This window comes from Gadus morhua, chromosome 17, assembly GCF_902167405.1.
Source record: "Gadus morhua chromosome 17, gadMor3.0, whole genome shotgun sequence".
Classification (NCBI taxonomy): Eukaryota; Metazoa; Chordata; class Actinopteri; order Gadiformes; family Gadidae; genus Gadus; species Gadus morhua.
Window position 1 is genome coordinate 7594533 of NC_044064.1, and position 25634 is coordinate 7620166.

Below are 25634 nucleotides of genomic sequence, written 5' to 3' on the forward strand. Positions count from 1 at the left end.
AAAGATACGTCTCTCTTTGTACCCTGACAGGACCTTTAAATTAACCTAACACTACCATTTTTTTAAACCAATTTATTTGTAATCTTTGATTTATAATCAGAATAAGAATAATGTATTATTAGACACCGATTCAATGTCAAAGGTGGGGGCGTGGTTTGTGAAAAGTGCCGAGAGCCTAGTTGTGTGTAGTTTGACTACTATATGACCCTCTAGAGTCTAGACGATGTAACCAACCGTTTTTGAAACTGTATACGTCTCATTTCCAATTATTGTCACAAACAAGTTACATTTGTCTCAAAAGGGTTGAAATAAGATACGATTACAAAAAAAAAGCTAGGCACACCCAGAATCATAACATTGCTATGCTATTGGACGTTTAAGCTTTCATTCAACTATTCACCAGGACCGAAGGATTTTGTCTAGTCATTGTGACTCAGGAATTATCCTCTGAGTCGACTTAATTAAAATGCAGCATATACTTGATGCCAACATATATGGTAGCTTTTATAATGGCAAAGAATTACTATTCTTTTTCATAATTTCTTTATAAAACAATATTTTATTTTTCGGACATGGTTTTGATTAATAAAGTTGAAGATTTAAACAATGGAACCCGCTGCAAATGCGATTTTTTTTAAAATATCCAACAGAAATAGATTTGTAGAATGTCCTGGAAACGCTGTATTCCTTATTGCAGCTGCACCCCTGTCTTCCGGTAAGGGGAGGTCCGAGCAGGCGCCGCGATAAAGATCCGCGGCAGAGCGCTAACCTTCCATTCAAGTATAGACCGTAACGTCCGTTGCTTTGTATCACCCGAAGGATCCGTTAGCTGTTCATCATGGTTCGCAATATTGAAGACATGGTATGTATCTTTGTTTAGTTAGCAGTGAAGTAATAACAAATGCATTTTCTATATGCAAGTAGCTGCACAGCCTTTTCGTGACTAATGTCGGGGTTTTGTTTTATGGCAGACGGAGAAACCGTACACGCGGCGTACGGTTACCGTCCCAAATATGACCCACGACACGGGTTATACAATGAATCTGAATTAGCAAATGCAGCCTTTTATCTAACGTTACCTTTGTTCAGCGATATCCCATCGACGGAAAACATCCAAGTCGTTCATTTAGAAATCCACTTCGGTTCAATGCTAGGACCGGCGCGATCATCCCAATGTTGAGCTAAATCATGTTGGGCTGTGATCCAGCTGGTCAGGGTGTTTTTATCAATGGGGTTATATCTGATCGGGCGTACAGTAAAGTAATACACGTGTTATTTTCTACCACTTATTGCTTTTCGTCTATGCTGAGGGATGCATGTTGACAGCCTGCCCTTGCCCTAGCTAGGCACACGGGAGAGTGTTGAGGTCCATGCATGGTTTTGTGTTTTATACAAAGCGAACCACGATTGTGTGAACGAAATTGAACCATCTTGTCAATAGCTGTATCAAAGATGATGGTATGACTACTTGATAACAACCAAGTACATAATCCGTGGGTGGTAACTTTTTATTATCCATTACAGGCTCTGTATTACCCATACATGGCTGTGCTCAATGAATGTTAGCCAAGTGTACAAGATGGCTAAACACCAACCATTTTCTCTGAGCTCGACAATGAGTCTATGGGTTCTTTAGACCCCGATTTAAGTTTTTCATAGGTGGGAGAGGGGTTGGTGAAAATAAGCATATGGGTTTTATTTTACATTCATTCTACGCAAACGCCGCTAACACTCCCTGCTTTCATTTGGCAACTTGTGAGCCAAGTCGTCTTAATGTAAAGCGCAGTCTTCTGTACTAAGCAAGTTGGTGAACTCCAAGTTCGAGGTTGCTCCGATAGGATGAGTTCCAGTAATGACTAACGAGTAAATTCTGACGTTTATTCAGGAAGAATTCCAGGCTGCCCTGGCAGAAGCTGGCGACAACTTGGTGGTGGTGGATTTCACAGCCTCATGGTGCGGCCCCTGTAAAGTAATTGGCCCCAAATTCGTGGTAAGTAATGATCCCACAACATTGTGACTAGTACATCCATTTTGATACGGGGTTCTAAGTGGGAAGACCAAATTGTAAAGCTTCATTCAATCTTATTCTCAAATAACTGATTTATTTGTACAATTTTCTTATACCAAACTGACTTGACTGACACTTGACGTATTCTCTGCTGCTGTTTGGATGAATGATTTGCATGGCAGGCGGTCTAGTCCCGATGTCGTCCATCACTCTCAAAAATTTACTTTTTTTTAATCATCTTTGTCTGGCAGGCCATGGCTGCCCTGCCAGAAAACCGCAACGTGGTCTTCCTCAAGGTGGATGTGGACGAGGCTGCGGTAGGTCCTCATTGATGGGGTTTTTAGTATACTCGATGAGTAACTGAGGGAAAGTCTCCATTGCTGTATAACCTGAAAGGGCAAGATTTAATCAGCTCGCACATGTTTTTAAGATACGTAACTAGTCTTTATGCCCCCTCTCTGTGCCTACAGGATGTTGCCGCACATTATGAAGTGAACTGCATGCCTACCTTCCTTTTCTTCAAAAATGGCGAGAAGGTACGAATTTGTTATTTAAGGAGCCGAGCCCCGATGGCACTTGGACTGGAATGCTTTAGACCACACCCTCCCTGGTTTACCTATTATTTTCCATACACGTCCACCTGGTGGTGTGACTCGTGTGTCCACCATTAGTGAAACAGACAATTTACTGCTCTTCTTTTACTTTTCTTTTTTCAGATCGATAACTTTGCTGGGGCGAATCATATCCTCCTGGAGCAGAAGGTGGTTGCTATGCGGTGAAAGGACCACCCAACCTTAGAGGAACCACCACTTCTTTCCCGGTCCGAGCACGAACACCCACCTCCTCACCAACCGTCAAGACCCCTGCCCCCCCGCCCCCCGGTGAAACGTCTGCAATACAGGCCGCCATCATGTTGTCATTATTCCGCTAGCAATAGTTGAACAATTATCCAATCTGTGCTTGGGACTTCAAATTTTACCTTTTTTATATATATGGATATATCACACATTTGCTGTTTGTATTTGTTTTGTTGGTGGAATGAATAAAGACAACTAACATTGTGTGCCGGGGTTTTGTGGTCCAGTATTGAATACACCTTGAATACCTAGTGTTCATTTTAATTGCTACTTACCTTTTTTTAATCATTCAGTGCCATGTTTGATTTGAACTATTGAAGGAAACTATTTATTGAATGGCATTTTACGCTTTTATAAAAATGAATAGTTTACACATATACATTGGACAATCACATCAAATAGTTTTTACACATCTATAATAGCAGCATATGTTTTAAGCACTGTTTTTCTATATGAAAAATACAGTTTTAATTTACAAATAGCCGTTGCTTTACTTCCTCCGGTGACGAACATGAATGGCTTCCAATTGCGAAAATTATACAAAAAAATTCCCCTTGACTGAACAGCTTATGTGCAGCACGGAGGCCTCTTCAGAAAGGATAGTAGCTTGATCGCCTCTTCCTGCAGAGCGAGGGGATGGGGCGAGCATTACCAAAACTTGACTCATGAGGCATTAGTCATTACATTTCCTTTATACATTTCAGTACAGATCCACAAACTACTGCGGATTTCTATAACCCAGGACATGTTTTTTGCTAAGCGTGTTCTTTTCCCCGAGACATGCACTGGGAGCAACTCCTGGCCATTGTCTCCTGACTTAGTTAGCGGGTAACTAGCAGTGACGGGAACAGTGGGCACCGGAGGAATGCTGTATAACGCTCTGACCAAGGAAGGGTTGAAAGTCCACTAAAGAAATCAAGATACCGTGCGATAACCTCACTTGTTTATGAGACTTTCACCTTTGTGTGTATTGCAAACATGAGCGTGCGCATGCGTTTAGTGGTTGTGTGTGCGTGTGTGTGTGTGTGTGTGTGTTCCGGCGTCACCTCGAACAGTCGTGCCCGCTCCAGCCCTGGCTGCAGTGGCATCGGTTTGGCCGTATGCATCGCCCTCCGTTCAGACAGGGCGCGGCGCACACCGCTGTGGACGGAACAACACGGTCACACTGCTCAGAGAGGAGTCTGGAAGACGGGGGACTCAATGTGGGTTTGTGTGCTAACGGAATAAACCGGGGGTCAGGGAGCTCAGTGGATACGTGATCTAATCGAGGATAATTTTTTATCTATTTTATTTTAATATTTAATTTTATTGTATGACAATGTCTCTATGTTTCTAAGCAATTTGAGTCTGCCTCGTTTATGAAAAGTGCTAAATAAATAAAATTGCCTTGCCTTGCCTTCATGTTTAAACAATGACTGAACAAATATTGGTCTGGTCCTTTGACCTCGTCAGTGATTAAAACTTCAGTAGTAGACGGAGCTCTGAGTAGGGGACGTGATCGAGGACATAACAGTGAGGCACTCGATAGGTCAAAAGGAGAATGGTGATGTACAGTATGTGGTCATGTGATTTGATGAACATTCACAACTAAGTCGACTTCCTCAGCAGCTGAACCAAACAATGTTGATAAGGTTAACTTCTCCACACTACAATGTTGTGAAATCAATTCCATTGTCGATACTGGCAAGTCTGTACTGTGCCGATAAATGAGATCAACTCTAATCAGAGAGGTTAACGGTTTAGGTTGGATATGGCTTCATTGTTTAATCAGATACTAGTTATTCAGTTTGTCTTTCCAAGTCAACTATTATAAGGAAATCACCTTTACAATAATTACCAACTTTACTACAAAAAACGTTCTTACAGTCATGCTGATCATTACATTTAAAATGTTAATATATAAGAAATAAGTCTTCATGCCAGCGGGGATGGTTTAGGCTGTCCTATGACAGGGAAGTAAGCCCTTGCATATTTCCCTAGTTTTTCATCTGCATTTTTTCAGCATAGCGTTAAGTATCCTAGCTAGCTGGTTTTAAACGGGGACTGGGTTAACACTGCAATTGTAAATGCTTTGCACCTATTTCTATGAATAACCTTACTGTACCGACAGCTATATATTGTTTCTCTTTCTTCTGAGAAATGTACTTATTGTGAGTCGCTTTGGATAAAAGCGACTAAATTGCTAAAAACTAAATTGCCCTAAATGTAAAGTAGAGGTGGATGTTATAAGTGCAAACATCAAGGGGCTGCCGTGTATTATTTAGCATGTATGAATTCACAGTATGAGGTGGTTACTCATCCTCAGGGCCCTTAAGGGCTGCCCCCCGCCCCCGCCTGTGTACGTGCAGACAGTTGAGTCAGCGATACGGAAACTGATGCCACCAGAGCTGTTATGAAGCCTACGTCACCATCTACTCTCTGTGTGTGTGTGTGTGTGTGTGTGTGTGTGTGTGTGTGTGTGTGTGTGTGTGTGTGTGTGTGTGTGTGTGTGTGTGTGTGTGTGTGTGTGTGTGTGTGTGTGTGTGTGTGTGTGTGTGTGTGTGTGTGTGTGTGTGCGGTACACACACACACACACACACTAACACACCCATACTCACCGGTGTGGCACCGAGTGCCGGTCCACCCGTGGGGACAGGAGCACTGGTAGGGTGCCTTGCAGCGGCCCCCGTTCAGACAGGGCAAGATGCAGATGGCTGACGAGGGAGAGAGGAGAGAGGGCACCAGGGTTACGGAGCTGATACTACGAACCATGAATCATCACTGCTCATGACGCTGTATTCCAAAGCAACGTTTGATAAAAAAAGAATGTCATCCATCCGTACTGTAGGTGAGGTTTACAAGCTGTCACTTTGGTGTAATTACTTAGAAAAGGCTTGACCCCCGTCTGCCTCGATACGGGCCGATTTAGCGTCAGGGCGCTCCTGACTATTAGTTCTCGAGAACTTAATCTTTCACTAACAATTCCACAGAATTCTGTGGCCACTTGTTTGCCCTTTAGCGAATGGATGTGGTCTGTCGACTAGGGATGGGAAACTACCTCCACCCACAGAGCTCTGCTTGTGTTTGGTTTGCGGGGGATCCTCAGCTATCTCAAGTGTTGCGTCGTGGGCTGTTATCGTGTTGTTTTAGGAAAGCGTCTGTTTCCGTGTGACAGTAACTGACTCACGCTCCTCGCAGAACCGGCCCATCCAGCCCTCGGGACAGGCGCACGTGTTGGGTCGCTGGCAGGCCCCGCCGTTCTGGCACTGTAGCCAGCACACAGCTGATGGGGGGGGGGGGAGACAAACACACACATGCGCACGCACGCACGCATGCACACACGCGCACACACACACACACGCGCACAAACGCACACACACACACACACACAACCATGCACACGCATAGTCAGTAGGGATACATGAGCTCTTTCCCACTCGGTACGGTACTGAGGTAAAGTCAAAGTAAAGGCAATGTAAAGTAAAGGAAGTGGATCGATCCACTTTTGACATTCTGAAATGGCCCAGTGTCTCCCACTGTCCCTCGACCCCGCGTGCGGTAGAAGACACACAAACGTCTTGAAACAGTATGAGGGAAAACAAAAGCAGATTAGTCCGGGCGGATGTCTCTCTGGGCGTTGCTATTACCCCCCCCCCCCACCCCCCACCCTGCAGACCAGCCATGCAGTCAGTAATGCGAGCCTCGCCAGAGCCACGGTGCCATGCGCCGAGCAAACAGGGGCACAGTCTGACGACGCCCTCCCCTGAGGAAACCCCAAAACGGCCCCCTACTCTGAGAAACACCCCCCACCTAGCCAAGGCTGGACATTAGTTAGTCAGCCGAGCCGCACGTATGTGTATGCTTTTAAAGTGACTTTAATTCTGTTTCAGGACCTTATCTTGATACCCATTCAAGATGTTCTTGCGTGGGGTAAATGCAGGTTTGAAGACAGTGAGAGCATGTTCACTCTTTAAAACCACAAGCTTGAGTTAGCCTGCGTCCCATTAGAATGCTTGGCGTTTTCACTGATGGGAAAATGATGCTGCTTTTCTGCCCGAAACACCTATGTATGTCAAACGGCCGATCTCTGTAGGTAAACAAGGAATTCTTTATTTTTTTGGTCACGTCGACAGCATGGGACTCTCCCCTTTCCACTCTTATTGTGAGCCTGGCTCAGCCAGAATAAATAGAGAAGGCATTTCCGGCACTGGATATACTGGTCCTACTTCCAGATCCAGAGCACTGAAAACAAGTGGAAGTAGTAAGCGGAGCAGACGCTTGGCTGTTTTTTGGACTTATTTGAAACTAATACGATTGAAGACCTCATCGATGAGAGGCTGAGCTATGAAAATAATCCAAAGCAACAAGCCATAATTTTGATGGCATTAGTTAGAAATGGCTTGACTTCGTCTGCCTCAATACGAGCCAGTTTGGCTTTAGGCCGCTCATGACTATTAGTTCTCGAGAACTTTATCTTTCGCTATCAATTCAATGAAATTTTGTGGTCACTGCTGATTTCCCTTTGGCGAACGGATGAGGTCTGTCGACTGGGGATGAGAAACACAGTACAGAGCTGTACTCCCACATTAAGGGCTAACGATGACCACAACCCCAAAGCTCTGAGTTGGTAAGGTGGTTAGTGTGCGTATATGCAGACCCCCATGGAAGCAGGCGTTTGGGGTGGATGCACAGAGATGTTAGTGTCAAAAATAAGCAGGGCTTGGCACACAGGCTTTGAGTGTTTTGAATATATGCGGAACACGTTTTCTTTCAGCTCCATTGTTATTATTGCTTGGTCATGACACGGTTGCATGTTTTGCATGGCTCATGTAGGAGGAACCAAAGTAGTTGCGCGAAAAACTGTACTTTGGTTTGAAGAATGAGGAATAGTAGGAAAGACACGTAATAGCAGCCAAGGAAGGTAGGGCGCAGAGCAGAGGTTAAGAACAGTGATTAGTTGTACATCCTTAAAGGTTAGTGTTAGTTGGCATCCGATCAAAGCAAACTTTATTCACCATCCCATACACAATCCCACTCAAGACGCCGTGCTGTGAAACCCGCCTCGGCCTCGACTCCTCAACACCCCTTAAGCAGGGGGCCCGCCATAGAGAAACAGAAACAGAAACTAGAGTCGACCCGTTCCCCAGAGGGGGTGACAGCCGTCGCCCGTCACACCAATCAGGACTCTGCTCTGTTGGCGCCCCGGGGCACACCAGAACCAATCAGAGACCAGGCCCTGGTACCGTGCCCTGGTACACCAACGGACCACGGCCATAACGAGTGCTCAGAGCGACACCAGAAGGCCCCACTGGGGGGGGGGGGGGGGGCAGCAGGGGGGGGCAGCAGGCGGCGGCGGTGCGTGTCCTCTGACCATCAAGCGTATGAGAAAGCTGTGCGGAGACGGACGGACGGACGGACGGCCGGGGGGGGGGGGGGGGGTGGACGAGCTCAGCCGGGAGCGCTACCTCGGCACGCGGGCGGGGCGGTCCAGGTGCCGTTCTCCAGACACCGGCTCCTTCCGACGCCCTCCATGGCGTAGCCGCTAAAGCACGAGTACGCCGCCACGTCGCCGAACTGGAAGACCGCGCCCCGCACCACCCCGTGGGCCACGTGGAGAGGGGGGCCGCAGGAAACCCCTGTGGAGGGGGTCCCAACGCGTGTTAACACCACCTGCCTCGTGGCTCCACCGAACCGGGTAAGGGATGGCGGTCAGCATACTCTAGTCCAGTCTAATGTGATGTACTATAATGTATTCAAACGTATGAGAACCAAGCCCCCATTGGTTGAGATCTGAACACAATCTATTTCGGACACTTGTGTTTCGCTTTTGCTTCCAGTCGAATCCTCATTTAGTTTCCATCCCTGTTCCTGGAGACGCTCCATAGGGGAGTGCCTTTTGTCTGCCGTCCACAGAGTCAGGCCCGATCCCATTTCTACCCCTTACCCCTTCCCCTTACCCCTCCCCCTTGTTTTGAAGGGGTAAGGGGAAGGCGTAAGGGGTTCTACCCCTTACGCCTTCCCCTTACCCCTTACCCCTTACCCCTTCAAAACAAGGGGGAGGGGTAAGGGGAAGGGGTAAGGGGTAGAAATGGGATTGGGCCTAAGCCAACGCATTACCTCAGACTCTCCTTGCCTGCAGCTCACACCATGCAAAGAGAGGGCGGATGAATTGCTTATCTTAAGTGCTCAACCATCCAGAAACCATGCAGAAGACATGCCTTCCATGTTCCCAACATTTGTGGCTGTGAAAGGAGTCAAACAATCATATACTGTATATCAGCAAAAACGCCAGTGGGTGACATCAGGATGTTGTGACAGGGTTACCTGATACCGACGTGTTCAAATAGTGTCCTCCCTTGGACAATATTGCTGTATTTCCCGTATTGAGTCGGTGAAAAAGCACAGATAACATGCAAATGCAAATGCAAACGAGCCTCATTGTGCGAATGGACGGCAACCGTTTCTTAGAGCGGGCATAAGTGTGCGTGACAAAAGGGGTTGTCATAGCAATGCCGAGAGCATCCCATAATTAGTCCGGCCGGCGCAGGACATGACAACCTTAGTGTTTGATGCAGAAACCTGGCTCTGATCAAACAGAGCGCGAGCGTGAGCGAGAGAGAGAGAGGGAGAGAGGGAGGGAGAGAGAGAGAGAGAGAGAGAGAGAGAGAGAGAGAGAAAGACATAAATACTGAGTGGCTTGTGAGGGAGAGAGATCCACTCCCCCCCCTCCCTCTCTGCTTTGTGAGCCCTAATGGGTTGGGTGCTGTGTCACACCAACTGAGAGGCCCGCCAGACGACCTAGCAGACTCATATTGAAGGAAAGAGAGAGAGAGCGGCGGAGAGCCCGAGAGAGAGGTGAGAGAGAGGTGAGAGAGAGAGAGAGAGAGAGAGAGAGAGAGAGAGAGAGAGAGAGAGAGAGAGAGAGAGAGAAAGAGAGAGCGAAGGAGAGCGTGAGAGAGAGGTGAGAGAGAGAGAGAGAGAGAGAGAGAGAGAGAGAGAGAGAGAGAGAGAGAGAGAGAGAAAGAGAGAGCGAAGGAGAGCGTGAGAGAAAGGTGAGAGAGAGAGAGAGAGAGACGGAAAGCGAGAGAGACAGGTAGGAGAGAGAGAGAGAGGGATGAAGACCAGGGTTGACGGCCAAACCAGGGGAATTGGGAAACGTGCAGGGATGAGTGCGCTGCACGCGCGTGGGTAGACAGGTTGAACAAACAAACAAACACACAACCAACCAAACAAACCAACAAACAAACAAACACAACATGCTAGCCTGCGTCCTCTCTGATTGGCCCTCGTGTTGAACGTCGGGATTGGGTCATGTGATCGGTGTAAAGTGATCCAATCACTGGGAGGAGAGATACGAGATATGGCCCCTGATCGTTCTACCCAGACAGAGGGTGAGGAAGAGGACCACAGAAAGCAGCTCTGTGGACCAATTGGATTGCTTCAAAGTGATAATGGACCCCCTTGTCAGGGGGGGCGGTTATCACTTTGAAGCCCAGCGTCTGTATTCTTGTGGACAGTGAATGCAGTCTTATCTTTAAACGATATGGGGCCACTAGACTCAGCAGAGACCGGCTTTTGAAGCAATGCGCTCATATGCATTTCAATAGGGTGTGTGTGTGCGTGTGTGTGTGTGTGTGTGTGTGTGTGTGTGTGTGTGTGTGTGTGTGTGTGTGTGTGTGTGTGTGTGTGTGTGTGTGTGTGCGTGTGTGTGTTGTGTAAAAGGGGAAGGTGTCATCTTGCATCGCAGTGACCTCTTGCATGAGCAGTGATAATGAGCTCATTCAATAATCAGGAAGAAGCTGCACTTTGGCTGTAGTAGTTCTGCAGAATTTAGCTTGTGTTGGGAGGGGCACTGGCGCACTTTGAATGCAGCAACCGCACCCCCCCCCCCCCAAAAACAAATAACTCAACAAAAAATCATGTAAAAAGGAACTAAACTACCCCCCCCCGCCAAAATCTAATAACAACTCAAAAATCAAATAAAGGACAACTAAATTCAACTTAATCGAAACAATACAAAAATGAAAGAAATGATACAGAGATACTAAACAGCAAAAGGGCCAGGAGTGTGCTGCCTACTTTCACACACGGCGCTGATGGGGCTCCAGGTCTGGTCGGGGCGGCAGGTGATGGTGCCGCTGCCCCGGGCCTGCTGGCCCTTGGGGCAGGTCACCGGCAGCGCCTGGCCCACGTGGAAGCCCTGCTGGGCCTCGCTCCCATTGGCCGGCTGCCGCCACCCCATGGGCGTCGGGCAGGATTTAGCTGTGGGAGAAGGAAACGATAACAACACGTCTGTTTATTGTTTTATTACTAATGAACTGAAAAAAAAAAGGCGTATACGACTGTTTTTTTTAAATAAATTAATCGCCAAAAAGTTTATGCAAATGTTAATTCTGGCCATCTCATCCTGACCCTCTTGGCCCCACGATGTCAGCCTCTTAAGGGTCGCGACCCACAGGTTAAACCCCGGGTATTTATATTGTTGCCTGTCGATGTGTGTACAACGTTTGTGCATTGTCGATTAAAGTCTCTCAGGCCCAGCCCCAGTGATAGTGGTAGCCTTGAGGTAGCTCCCCGGTCCTAGCGTACGTCTCAGATGTTTTCCTCTGGACGTCTCCTTCTGTGTGGTGAAACTCAGCGATGCCGTAATGCACCTTGCCTGCAAAACCACCACAGCCCCTTAGAGCTGCCTTACTCAATGACTTACTCAACCGCCCAGTGTAATGGATTTGATGCAACGGGAGGAAGATATTCAGGTTTTTTGACCGCCGTCCGACCGCCTGCCAGCGCCTAGGTAGTGTTTGTCTTGGGACATTTTTTAACGAGATGATTTATCGTACTACTTGGCTACTTGCCAAAAGGAAAAAAGTAACTTCACACGGTGTGTCTTTTTACAATTCATTTTTTACCAGCAATCGTAGTGTTGATCAGCAGAGAAATAGTCTGCCAAAGACGTTGACGTCGCTTAGCACGTCGCTTAGCAACCGAGGCCTCTGGGGTTGATAAGTTACCGGACTACTTGCGGAGTGATACGACAGACGGCAAAAAATCCCAGTGTAATGGATTTGATGCAACGGGAGAAAGATAGTCAGGTTTTTTGACCGCCGTCCGACCGCCTGCCAACGCCTAGGTAGTGTTTGTCTTGGGACATTTTTTAACGAGATGATTTATCGTACATTGACAGACCAATTATCAATGACTGATGAAATAACACACTGGACCTGTGTGTGTGTTTGTGCGTGGGTGTTTTTTACTTTGGAATTGACAGCCCAACTATAAATGACTCAATAAAAATGCTGATCAAGCCCTGCTCAACAACATACAGAGTAAAATACAGAAGTTAACACTAGCAAAATAAGCAGAGCCTACATGAATTTGTGTGCGTGCGTGTGTGTGTTGGCGTGCGTGTGTGTTACAGTTTGATCCCCTGTGGGTGTGTGTGTGTCTGTGTTGGCGTGCGTGTGTGTTACAGTTTGATCCCCTGTGGGTGTGTGTGTGTGTCTGTGTTGGCGTGCGTGTGTGTGGCAGTCTGATCCCCTGTGTGTGTGTCTGTGTGCATGTAGTGGGAGCTTCAGGGCCCCTACGTTGGCAGGTGGGGAACGGGGACCTCCAGCGCTCCCCGTCCAGGCACACCACCAGGGCGTCGCCCGACAGCGAGTAGCCCTCGTCGCACTGGAAGTTCAGGGCGTGGCCGGGGCTCAGGCGGTGCACGCGCACCCAGCCGTGGGGGACGTGGTCGGGCTCCACGCAGCCCCGCGCCCCTGGAGGGAGACAGAGGGAGGGTTTAAAGGTGTTATGGTACCGCGTTGACGGCCTCCTGCACCTCTGAGCTGCAAGGGGTCCAGGGCGTTTATGACTGGGACTCAGAGATGTTCACAAGTCGTTTGTTGGAAGGCCAAGTCGAGGCTCAAGGCTTTGAGCTCGAGTCCAAGTCGAGGCTCAATCTTTGAGGGGCAGGTTCAAGTCAAGTCTCAAGTCTCTGGCCGTCTGGTCTGGTAAGGGATAATGTATAGAACGCTGGTCATTATCGGGAAAACGTTCTATACATTATCACGCTTATTACTACTTTGGCTACTTGCCAAAAGGAAAAAAGTAACTTCACACGGTGTGTCTTTTTACAATTCATTTTTTACCAGCAATCGTAGTGTTGATCAGCAGAGGAATAGTCTGCCAAAGACGTTGACGTCGCTTAGCAACCGAGGCCTCTGGGGTTGATAAGTTACCGGACTACTTGCGGAGTGATACGACAGACGGCAAAAAATCCACTTTCCTTGACAGCGGTCATTATATATCTTAGCAATGGTGAATTGTCGCAAAATTATTCACTGCTGGAAGTTTTGAAGGCCCATGCAAGTGAACGGAGCGTTCCCCAGCATTGAGAAGAGCCGTGTCATAAATAACGATAGTCACATTCATTATTCGATATTCTACGTGACTCCGACTATTCGACGATCGTTGCCCATCCCTAATAGAAATACATGAATAAAGTTAGGTTTAAAAAGCAATAATTGCATGACCTGACGAGTCTCGAAGCTCGAGTCAAGTCTGAAGTCTTTTGGGTGGAGTCGCACGTCAAGAATAATACCTCGAGGCTACTGTTTGTTTGTTTTTATCCCCACGTCGCCTGGAAGTGATGATTCTGTCGACCAATCAACGGAGGGGGTGTGTAGCTAGAATTTCCCGGGACCCTTTCAGACGTCTCGTCTCGTTTTCAGTACCCCAACGGTGGAGGTCTGAAAACGAGGCCAAAACGGGTACAGCTAAGTCCGGGTCACGCCCACTTTTGGCGGTGGAAACGCAACCCGTACCGCACCTTTGTGAACCGATCCGTTCCGCACCCTGCAGTGGAAACGCGGCATAAAATAACACAAACAGTTGACTGTTTTAAGGGGAGGGACCATTCAGCCCCGGGCCTTATGTTGCTCAAATACCACAGCTAATCAGATTATAAAACTACTCCCAAGAAAATCAAAATGACAGTTTTTTTACCGTTTGTCTATTACAGCTAAACAGTTCGTACACTTTCATCTGAACATGTTCATCCTGAACGCAACAGATCCCTTAGTACTAAAATGTCTGTTATACTCATCGGAATACTTGGGAGTGTCCTCTGCCACCTCTAGTGACCAGAAATCAATGAATGCATCAACACTATTTAATATCTATTTCATTACAAAACCAAACAAAAGTAAAAAACACAGTCATATAACAAACAGTGTTTAGCTCAGTGCCTCACCGTCACAGCTGGGGGCGGGCTCACTCCACGTGCCGTTAGCCAGGCAGGTTAGCGTCTCTGGACCAATCAGCTGCAAGCCGGCGTCGCACACATAGCTGGCCTTGTTCAGGAACCCGTCTCCCGTGATCTCAGAGACGGCGTGCTTTACAGAGGGGGGGGGCCCGCAAGACAAAGCTGGGGAGGGAGAGAGGTAAGTCCTAGTTAAGCACAGCATTCCAAGACGCCATACAGCGGAGACCGGTCCCCACTAGGGACCGGCTCTGCCTGTGACATCAATCGAGATCTACAACCAACCGGTTCACTAAACATCCACCTGGGTCCTGGTCACCGGAGGGGCCCAGTGAAGCCCCCTAGGTGGTGTCTCCAAGGAGACCCTGCTACAACTAATGTTAATTAAACTTAATCGATCTTCACAATCGATTGTCTTTTTATAATACCATTGTGAGCGCAGACGGCCGATTGGATTGTCTAGTAAGAAAACAGGTGCTTCTAGTGTTTCATCCGCTGATTCCTGGCTATCCTTCCCTCCGCCCTCCTCCTATCACTACAAGCTGACTCACGTCTGCACACTGAAACCTAACACCCGGTCAAAGATACCAGCAATATCGCCCCAAAGTACGTCTTTGCCCACATTAAAAGGGCAGTGGAAAGAAGACTTGGTGTACTGCTTTATGCCATATAAAACATAGAACTACATATTGAGCCTTTATATTGGAATCTTCTGTACATGAGATCCTATTTTCTATATTTAGCTTCCTCCTTATTTATTTCAAATCTGCTTTGTGAATGCGGTGATGTCATAGGGTCGTCGCACTGTTGACACAGTCAAAAGCACGTGTGGGGGAAGTTACGCATTATGCAAACATCACACACACACACACACACACACACACACACACACACGCACACACGCACGCCTACCAACACAGTGTGGCTGAGTCCCACTCCAGGTTCTGTCGTCCTGGCACGTTTGTATGGGATCCCCCTGCGTTCAAAAGATACATAGAAACACAACCATAGTCTGAAGAGAGGCCGGGTGATGTCTGACCTATCACCGAAAACAAACACCAGTATTACAGGACACCACCCATACCCCCGCCTATTGGAGGATAAATATCTATGAAATAGGGTCTGTCGCCGTGAGGGAGAGAGAGGGAGAGAGGGAGAGGGAGAGGGAGAAAGAGAGGGAGAAAGAGAGGGAGAAAGAGAGGGAGAGAGAGAGAGAGAGAGAGAGAGAGAGAGAGAGGGAGAGGGAGAGGGAGAGGGAGAGGGAGAGGGAGAGGGAGAGGGAGAGGGAGAGGGAGAGGGAGAGAGAGAGGGAGAGGGAGAGGGAGAGGGAGACAAAGAGACAGAAATAAATAAAGAAAGAGTGACTCAGCGGTTTTTCTAATAAGTAGTTCTCTGTGACAGCGCTGGGTCAGTCACATGACATCCCTCTCCCGCCCTCCCGCCCTCCCTTCCTCTCTCTCTCTTGTTTTATTCTACTCTACTGCTCTGTCATTCACAACACACACGGCTCTATTGCAGCGTGGATCTGTTGTCTGGGAGGAACGCCGGGTGTGTTGTGTGTAACTGACCAACGGGCTCTATGGTTACCATTGTTGTATAATGTATTCATTAACAAAACGGCGGCAGCTCGCGCGCTCATACGTCTTGAAACACCCTAATAAGTCCCCAGTCCCAGCCCTCGCCCGCTGGAACAAAGCAGTGGACTCAACTGTTCAGTCAGGTTCATAGTTATCACCAAACCCACTCCATTGCAGGGAGAGAGAGAGAGAGAGAGAGAGAGAGAGAGAGAGAGAGAGAGAGAGAGAGAGAGAGAGAGAGAGAGAGAGAGAGATTCAGATAGAGGGTTCAGGAGTGACATACTTCTTTATATCCCCCTTTTTTTAAACAACATTTATGTTTCGATTTTGTATATATTTCTCTATTATTTGATGTTGCTTCCACTGCTTTGGCGATGTCAATGTTCATTTTCAATGCCAATAGAGCTCGTTTTAGTTGAAGAGCGAGGGAGACAGAGAGACAGAGAGACACAGAGACAAAAAGAGGAGAGAGAGTGAGAGAGAGACAGAGACAGAGAGAAAAGAGAGAGAGAGACAGAGAGACAGATATAGACACACAGAGAGGATTGAGAGTGAGACAGAGAGAGACAGAGACAGGAGAGAGAGCCATCGAGACAGAGAGAGAGAGAGAGAGTCGAGACGGTATACTGCGGGGCTTCCCTACCTTCATCTCATAGCCGGGCAGGCAGGTGTACATGATGCCATCGCCGTAGTTGTAGGCCTCGCCACCGCTGCCACTGCCCTCCAGCACGCCATTGGCCAGCGCCGGCGGGTCGGGACATGTGACCGCTCGACAGGAAACGGAGGAGAGGCTGGGAGCCCAGCTTTTGCCCGACTGTCAGGACAAAACAGGAAGTAAGTCATCCCTGACACACAATCCGGGAATTTGAGGCTTTCTCAGGGAAATAAGGGATTTTTCACTGCGGTCACCACTTTATTGAAATGATTCACCTGAAATAGAATTATTAATATATTATTATTTATTATATTATACGACCACACGGCCTCACCTGGCACTGGATCAGCGCCGGGCCCACCAACAGGAACCCGGGGGGGCACGAGAGCATGAGAGAGCCCCCCACGGGGGTGGGGTCGTCCCCGGCCACCACCAGGTGGGCCACCGAGTGCTCGGGGAGGGGGCAGGGCGCGGCCTGGCAGCGCGGGCCCCGCCCGGACCAGGTGCCGTCGGCGCTGCACGTCAGGGGGGCGGCGGGGGAGGCGAGCGCGTAGCCGTCGTCACACCTGCAGGGGGCGGCAGAGAGCGGCGACGCCAGGGAGTGAGGAGAGGGAGTCGTTATCCAGGTGGTGTTTCTTTTGTTATTTTTTGCTACACTGCTAGCAACGTTTGCCTCAAAAGACAGAGAGGGACAAAATCAAAACAAGAAGTCCTTCCCCGACCAACCTGGTGACGGATCAGCATGCAAGACACACGACAACAAATAACTATTCACAATCGACAAAGACAATCTCAACATTTGACGGCATTTTAGAATGAACAACACTTGAAGGACACTTAAAGCGGCGGGTTGGTCTTGGTCAAAAGGCGCCATGCGTTAACGAACCTCGGTGCATGCACACACGGCCCCGCGTCTCATTTACCTGTAGGTAACATGGCTTGAAAAAGTGAAGGTCTCACCCACGACGTGAGCGTGCGCGACGCTGGGCGGCGGCCCGCAGCTCACGGGCTCGCAGCTCACCCGGGGCTCCCCCCAGCGGCCCGCCCTCCCGCAGGTCAGCAGGGCGTACCCCCTGGCCCGGTACCCCGGCAGGCACGTGTACGTGACCGTGTCGGCGTGGGCCGTGCCGCCGCCCTGCGTGACGGCGTGGGCCACCGAGGGCGGGGCGGCGGCGCAGCGGCCCCGCGAGCAGGCCGGCACGCCGGGGCTCCAGGCGCCGCCGGGGCCGCACACCGCCTCGGCGGGCCCCAGGAGGCGGTAGCCGTCGGCGCAGCGGAAGCGCACGCGGCCGCCGCAGGCGTTGTCCCGGCCCAGCACGGCGCCGAAGCGCAGCGCGGGCGGCGGGCAGGCGCAGGGCAGGCACCGGGGCACGCTGCCCTCCCACAGGCCGTCGGCCGAGCAGCGCAGCGTGGGGTCGCCCGCCGCCTCGTAGCCCTCGAAGCACACGTACTCCACCACCGCGTCCACGTGGAAGCTGGAGCCGTTCAGGTAGCCGTGGCTGATGTCCTCGGGGGGGTCGCAGCTGAGGGGCTCGCAGAGGGGCGCCGCCCCCCCCCAGCGCCCGTCCGCCTGGCAGGCGCGCACGGCGTCCCCGCTCAGGACGTAGCCCTTGTCGCACTCGTAGCGGACCGAGCCCTTGGGGCCCGCCGCCGCCGCCGCGCGGCCGTTGGGGACGGCGGGCGGCGGGCCGCAGCGCTCCGGGACGCAGCTGAGGGGCCCGTGGCTCCAGGTGCCGTCGGCGCGGCACAGCCCCACCGCCCCGCCTCTGAGGACGAAGCCGGGCCGGCAGCTCAGGTGTATGCGCTGTCCGTACGTGAAGGAGTCCCCGCTGACCACCACGTCGCCGGGCACCTGGGGGGCCCCGCAGGACAGCGCCTCGCAGCGCGGCTTCTCCCCGTCCCAGCGGCCCTCGGCCAGGCAGGTGAGGGTGTCGCCGCCCTGCAGGCGGAAGCCGGCGTCGCACTCGTAGCGCAGCGCGTCGGGGTAGGCGAAGGAGGCGCCGCGCGCCGCGGCGTGGGCCACGGGGCCCGGGTCGCCGCAGTTGACGGGGCGGCACTCAGGGGCATCCTCCGTCCAGTGCTGGCCCGAGACGCACTGCCGGACGGCCTGGCCCACCAGGAGGTATCCCGGGGCGCAGCTGTACGTCACCCGGCTCCCCAGGGAGGTGTCGCTGACGTTCAGCCAGCCGTGCGGCGGCGCCGGCGGCGTCTGGCACTCAGCCGGCGCGCACGAGGGCGCCGTCCCGTTCCAGCTGCTGTCCTCCTGGCACAGCAGGGTGGCGTGCGCCGTGAGCTCGTAGCCCGGGTGGCAGCGGTACGCGATCCACGTGCCCTGGAGGAAGCTCAGGTCCAGCGGGGAGTCCGACACGGCGGCGGCGGCGGCGGCGGCGGCGGCCCCGGACGCCGGGCGCTCCGTCACCCGCACGTACTCCCCGAAGTCGATGTGGGGCGGGAGGCCGCAGTCCGAGGGCACGCACACGGGGACGGCGCTGGACCAGCCGAACTCCTCGCACGTCAGGTGGCTCTGGCCCACCAGCTGGTAACCGGGGAAACAGCTGTAGAAGATGGTGACGCCGAAGCTGTGCTCCAGCCCCTCCACGAAGCCGTTGTCCAGGGGCTGGGGCGCCGTGCAGGAGATCCGCACGCAGGCGGGCGGCTCCGCGTCCCACGCGCCGCTCGTCAGGCACCGGAGGCTCTCGGGCCCGCGGAGGCGATAGCCGGGCAGGCAGGAGTAGGCGGCGGCGTGGCCGAACTGGAGCTTCTGGTACGCCACCTGGCCGTTGGCGACCGGCTCGGGGGCGGCGCACTCCACGGGGCGGCAGGACGGCAGGCCCCCGATCCAGAGCCCGCCGTCGCCGCACACCAGCGTGGCGTTGCCCACCAGCGCGTAGCCCGGCTTGCAGCCGTAGCGCGCCGTGCTGAGGTACATCAGGCCGTGCACGTCCAGCACGCCGTCGGGGATCTCCGTGGGCTGGGGGCACTCGGTGGAGACGCAGCGGGGGCGCGGCGTGCTCCACTCGCCGCTGGCCAGGCACGCCACGCGGTCCCCCCGGCTCGGGGTGAAGCCGTCCATGCAGGAGTACGCCACCTCGGCGCCGTGGTAGAAGGCCGCCCCCGCCGGCAGCGCCGGCGGCGCGGGGACGGCGTACGCCACGGCCGGCGGCGGGCCGCACGCCACGCGCTCGCACGCGGGGAAGGTGTCGTTCCAGCGCTGGGCGGCGGTGCAGCGCAGGACCGGCGCCCCCCGCAGGACGTAGCCGTCCTCGCAGGACAGCTCCAGGACGGTGGCGTCGTCGTCCGGGCCCCGCAGCACCAGGTGGCTGCCCTCCAGAGGGGGCTCGGGGCACCGCAGCGGGGAGCAGCGCGGCCGCCGGCTGCGGTCCCACTGGCCGTGCTTCAGGCAGGTCCACACCGCCTCGCCGGCCAGCTCGTAGCCCTCGTCGCACGCGTACCGCACCTTCTGGCCCGCCTCGAAGGCGGCGCCGGCGTAGTGCCCGTGGACCACGTCCGGGGGGGGGTCGCATTTGAGCAGCACGCAGGACGGGGGCTCCGTGTTGGACCACTGGCGGTTGGCCTGGCACGTGCGGTCGGGGCGGCCCACCATGCGGTAGCCCGCGTTGCAGGCGTACGTCACCCGGCTGTTGTAGGTGGACCGGCCTTTGCTCTGCAGAGAGTGGAGCGTTGGGGGGGGGGGGGGAAGAAGTTAAGACTTTTTTTCAACGTATTAAATAAACCCCAAAAAAGAAAGCTAGATAATAAACAGGGGTATCAAAGTGAGGAACCTGTCTTTGATTCCAGCCCAACAAAGTATGACAATTCTCTGTCGGCGGCTTTTCATTAAAGTGCTGTTCTTAAATCACTGACTAGCGAAGAGCCCAGTAGACTAAAGAATGAATACTTGAAACGCCGCCAGGGATAAATCCCTGACCTCAGCCAACCTTTGAAACAGAGGTGCCAATCGGAGTAAGGGCTCTGAGATTAATTTAATTTTGGTTGCGATTTTGACTTTTGGGTCAATCGACCTCCAAACTAATATAATCGAGTTGAAACGATATGCATTTTATTTATTTTTTTAAAACAGCTGGATGCATATTTGTATATTATTTTCAATTTGAACATTGTCTATTTGAAAATTCTGGGTATATTTTTAAGGCGAAATGTCGAAATTCTCAGAAATCTCACTAATGCTGAATAAATTAAAGATGTCTTCAAACTCAAAAATAGTCGTTTGAATGATCCTCATTTCAACATTGACCAAAACAATGGTGATTATGTGTTTTCCCATAACCTGGAGGCGCACGGTGCGCGGCCCCCACCTGGATGTATCCGTTGCGTAGACTCGGCGGGGGCAGGCAGGCGACGGGTCCGCAGGTGGGCAGCGGCCCGCCCCACGCCCCGTTGGCCTCGCACGTGCGCCGCTTCTCCCCGCGGATCAGGAAGCCCCGGTCGCAGCTGTACGCCACCACCGCGCCGAAGCTGTAGTCGCTGCCGCTGACGTAGCCCCTCTCGATGCCCTCCGGCCGCGAGCAGCGCACCGCCACGCAGCCCACCTCCCGCGGGGGGGGCTCCCAGGCCCCGCCCACCAGGCAGCGCAGCGCCGCCGTGGTGTTCAGCACGAAGCCCTCCTCGCACTTGTACGCCACCTCCGTGTTGCTGGCGTACTTGGGCTTGCGCACCGCGTCCAGGACGGCGTGCGGCAGCGCGGGCGGGTGCAGGCAGAAGTTGGCGATGCAGCGCGGCGTGGGCAGGCCGTCGGGGGGCGTCCAGGCGCCGCGCGCGTCGCACACCATCTTGGAGTTGTTGCCGGCCGTGTAGCCGTCCTTGCAGTAGTAGTTGGCCGTGTCGCCGTACAGCTGGTGGCCCTCGTAGGGCTCGGCGTGGTCCACGGCGGGCGGAGCGCCGCAGGAGCGCGGCACGCACTGGGCGGAGCTCTCGCTCCACCGGCCGCTGGGCAGGCACTCCCGGGTCTCGGGCCCGATCAGGGTGTAGCTGGAGGGAAGGGCGGGGGCGGAGCCATTAGAGGATTGTTTGCTGCCGGGGGATTCCCTCGATAAAGGGTCAGGGTTAGGGTTTAAAGATCAGTTCTAATCAATAAGGAAACAACTAAACGCAAAAATGTATATTTTCCTCAAGCAATTGAAGAACCGATAGATAGAATGACGAGTGTATATATACAATTATTCTGTCACGGTACCAGTAGGCATTCATATCCCAGTCCAAGACCTGACCTTTTAGAAGCCCATGTCTGCTTTGAGTCATAACTCAATAAAAAAAAAAACATAGACATCATTTCTAGTCAAGCTATCATTTTGTTTGTTTGTTTATTTTTGTCAATTTTTACAAAAAAAATGTAATGCTTTGTAAATGTTGTAAATATAAGACTATTGTATATGAATAATTTGAATGCGCATTATGTAAATAGTTGTTTAAAACTGAAAAACGCATAGCAGATAATTACGAGCAGTGGAACAAGGGGTGGGAAGTGTCTGTGTCCTTTTAGGACACAGACACTGCATTTACTTTATAAATATCGTTTATGATCCTTTATAACTATTGTTGTTTTGTGTTATGTGTATTTGTATGATGTGTCATACTTGCTTTCCTTATTTATTTATTTTTGTTAGACATAAAGAGGAAATGAATGGATTTCAGCAGCATTGCCCTTCCCGTGACCTATCGCTCCCCGAGCAGAGTTCCTCTACTCATCAGTATTGCTCTGCCCGTGTCTGAGCGAGTCACGGGAAGAGCAATACTGATGAGTAGAGGAACTCTGCTCGGGGGGGTTCATCCCTCAGTGTTGTGGGGGGCGGACATCGGCCGGATTTACCCTTCTTTGCAGACGTAGCGCACCTCCTCTCCCAGGCTGTGGCCGTCGCCCATGGCGACGGCGTGCGGGAGCGGGGGGGGCTCGGGGCAGAGGACGCCCGTGCAGCGTGGGAGGGGCCGGCTCCACTCGCCCGTGTCCTCACACACCAGCTCCGAGGCGCCCTGGAGCCTTCGGACCGACACACACACACACACACACACACACACACACACACACACACACACACACACACACACACACACACACACACACACACACACACACACACACACACACACACACATCAAGTCGGGTCCATTGTGTTTATGTAGTGCTGGATCAAGGAGTGATGGGAGTGATGGGAGGGATGGGAGTGATGGGAGTGATGGTATTCCTCTTGTGTGATCCGTCTCATGCTCCCCCCTTGTCCTTTGGAGGGTTAACCTCCGGGGACGCTGAGGGGGGCACTGGGTGCCAAACAGGGCAGACTATGCACCCAAACACAGGCTCTGCTGCACTCCACGGTTTGGTCCTTGACCGGAGAAGTGAATCTCAGTTGGTTAGGGAGTCAATCAGTCGTTAAGAAAGTCAGTCAGTCAGTTAGCCGGTGTGTGCCGTCCAGTCAGTCATTCAACAGAGCCTTTCTCAAAGGCCTCAGCGTAGGAGAAACACTGATGTCGATCACAACACTTATTATGGGTCTGCTCCTTTATGGGGCACACACAGTGGACTTATGTGCACTAGTGGGGTCTCGACCTGCTCTGGTACATAAAAGAGCAGACCCTGGATTAGTGTTAGGAGCCAGGCCCGTGTTGGTCCTACGCTGACCCCTCTGCAGAGAGGGCGCATTGGTTAACAGTGAGCCATTCGATACTTCATCAGCCAATGGCGGCGGGTCTATTTGTTGCACCTGTAGCCGTCGCCGCAGGTGTACTTGACCACCGCCAGGTAGGTGGTCTCCTGGAGGGTGTAGTGGGCGCGCTGCACCGACGGAGGGTCGCCGCACGACACGGGGTGGCAGGGGGGCGGAGAGCCACTCCACCTCTGGCTGGAGAGACACTGGAACTCGTAGGGGACCTGGGGCAGGTAGCCCTTCCTACAGCTGGGGGGGCACGCACACACACACACACACACACACACAGGCACGCACACACACACACACACAAGCATGGTCAAACACATGCACACGCACACACACGTAGAAGCACATGGATAAACAAGTTAAAACGAAACAAAACCCGTCCCCTCCCTTCGGATTGGAGCCAGGAAGAATGTGTGTCCTATGACTCACACACAATCACACTCCCCTTCCTTCTTCCACCCAAAGGAAGACACATTCGTACAATTTCCGCTAAATCGCATTAACTCGATAAACGTCACTCCTCCTTTTCAATCTTCACATCGCCAGTGTGACAGTTGTAAAGTCAACTTTGAAGAGGGGCGAAAAAAGCATGGACCACGTCGAGTCTGGTTCCCCCTCCTTCGACGACCATACACTTATTCACACACACACACACACACACACACACACACACACACACACACACACACACACACACACACACACACACACACACCATTGCTTCCTTGTCTTTTGTGTGTTTGCTGGTCTGTTTGGTGTTGCTGTAATCGAGGGGGGGGCAGAAGATACCTGAAAGTCACCTTGCTTCCGTAGGTGAAGTTGGCCCCCTTCATGTCGGAGTTGGCTGGAACGGAGGGCTCAGGACAGGGGAGGGCTGAGGGGAGACAGGGAGGAGGGCGCGCTACCATGAGTCTGCTAGGTAGGATTCTATTACATTTGATACCAGACTCGATTATGATATACTAGAATAGATTGGATAAGAAAAGATCACGTAAATTATAGTAAGTATAGAGACAGATGTTTCCTATGTAGCGAGGAACAGACTTTTTTAATGTTGTTTGAACGTTAACAACAATCTCTGAAACATTAGGAAGGACTGCTCTAACAAGCCAATCAAATGACCTACAACCTTTAAATACATTGACTTTTATTTAAACTTTCACTTTCAAACATGACTTTCACTTTCGATATGAGTCTGCTAGGACGTCTGAATGGCCTCAGTCAGAGTGACACAGCACCCAACCCATTAGGGCTGACCAGGCAGAGAGGGGGAGGAGGCCGATACGCAGACACTGGACTCGAGTAGAGGGGATTGATCTCCCCTCTCTCTCTCTCTCTCTCTCTCTCTCTCTCTCTCTCTCTCTCTCTCTCTCTCTCTCTCTCTCTCTCTCTCTCTCTCTCTCTCTCTCTCTCTCTCTCTCTCTCTCTCTCTCTCTCTCTCTCTCTCTCTCTCTCTCTCTCTCTCTCTCTCTCCCCTCTTGTAGCAGTCCTTTCAGGCCCTCATCTGCAGTCCTTCAACAAAGACACAGCTGTCCGTACAATCAGCCCTTCACTACACCACGGCCGGGGCACGTGACAGTGATCTGACACACACACAAACACACACTGAGTAGTGTGTGTGTGTGTGTGTGTGTGTGTGTGTGTATGTGTGTAAAGTGCGCTGCGTAGTGGTGGAGCTGGGCGTGTAAGTCCATGTGTTACTGTTTCTGTTTTTTGTGTCTTCATGTGTATGGGTTTCTAAAAAAGTATTCTCATAGTTTGTTTATGCCTGTGTAAGTGTGACTTTATTTGCCCTGCGTGTTTCAATGAATGAACGTGAATCCTATCGTCCACATTAGAATAACTGCATAAACAGCTGCAACACTTGATTGGGCTCATGGCCACTCTACACACACACACACACACACACACACACACACACACACACACACACACACACACACACACACACACACACACACACACACACACACTGTGATGTTGCTTGGAAGAAGAGGTGGTGATATAGAGACGCTGAATAATATCAGATGTATGTCTCCACATTTCCACAATGATTTAATTTAAAATCGAATGCTGAAATATGATGCTACTTCATGATGTGAACGATACTCAAGACTCAATGACATTATAAAGAAATGAAAGCAAGGTTAGTTAAAATAGATTATGGAAAGGTAAACGATGTTTTGTTCATGACGCGTGATTATTGTGGCTTATTCTCTCAAACACAGACAATGGCGCCTTCTGGTGGTAGCAGTTAAAGTACAAACGTATTTACCCTGCGGTATAACGACTGACTTAAATTAACTTAAAAAAACATTGGTTTTGTTTCTTTCTGATAGTCTCATGTTATTTTGCTATTCAACTAGTGAATCATGTACCAGTTAGTCTTGTAACATGCGTTACAAGTTAAGAGACACGAGTTAAACCAAATGTTACTGTGTGTTACACATTCAATAGCTTTGAGCCAAACACTTTGAACTGAATTCATGGACAATTGTAAAATTAAATATACACACATATATATATGTGTGTATACCCGACCCCGGATAAGCGGACGAAAATGAGATGAGATGAGATGAGACATATATATATATATATATAGAGAGAGATATATATAGTATTGTATTATGTGTTATTGTGTGGGA

The 25634-nt window shown here is 51.3% G+C and overlaps 2 protein-coding genes across 5 annotated transcripts in view; one reads left to right on the plus strand and one right to left on the minus strand.

Annotated features, from left to right (window-relative positions):
• Positions 1–674: 674 nt before the first annotated feature.
• On the plus strand, positions 675–3071 carry txnb (thioredoxin b). Its single transcript, XM_030339010.1, has 5 exons — positions 675–862; positions 1886–1990; positions 2260–2325; positions 2479–2544; positions 2725–3071. Exons 1-5 carry the CDS (start codon positions 839–841, stop codon positions 2785–2787), a joined length of 324 nt encoding a protein of 107 aa, XP_030194870.1. The 5' UTR covers positions 675–838; the 3' UTR covers positions 2788–3071.
• A 99-nt stretch (positions 3072–3170) lies between these two features.
• Positions 3171–25634, minus strand: part of svep1 (sushi, von Willebrand factor type A, EGF and pentraxin domain containing 1) — an 88528-nt gene continuing 66064 nt past the window's right edge. For 3 of the 4 annotated variants that reach the window (XM_030339000.1, XM_030338997.1, XM_030339001.1), the window contains 16 exons: positions 23779–23863; positions 23038–23229; positions 22149–22316; positions 20638–21310; positions 17245–19985; positions 16656–16887; positions 16310–16480; positions 15002–15065; positions 14081–14254; positions 12429–12605; positions 10924–11106; positions 8310–8480; positions 6032–6127; positions 5463–5558; positions 3912–4005; positions 3171–3486 (listed from right to left, as the gene is read on the minus strand). In XM_030339000.1, coding sequence (XP_030194860.1) covers positions 3456–3486; positions 3912–4005; positions 5463–5558; positions 6032–6127; positions 8310–8480; positions 10924–11106; positions 12429–12605; positions 14081–14254; positions 15002–15065; positions 16310–16480; positions 16656–16887; positions 17245–19985; positions 20638–21310; positions 22149–22316; positions 23038–23229; positions 23779–23863 — 5348 coding nt within the window. In that variant the 3' untranslated portion in view covers positions 3171–3455. The remainder of the gene's footprint in view (positions 3487–3911; positions 4006–5462; positions 5559–6031; positions 6128–8309; positions 8481–10923; positions 11107–12428; positions 12606–14080; positions 14255–15001; positions 15066–16309; positions 16481–16655; positions 16888–17244; positions 19986–20637; positions 21311–22148; positions 22317–23037; positions 23230–23778; positions 23864–25634) is intronic. The other variant, XM_030338999.1, reaches the window with a different exon arrangement.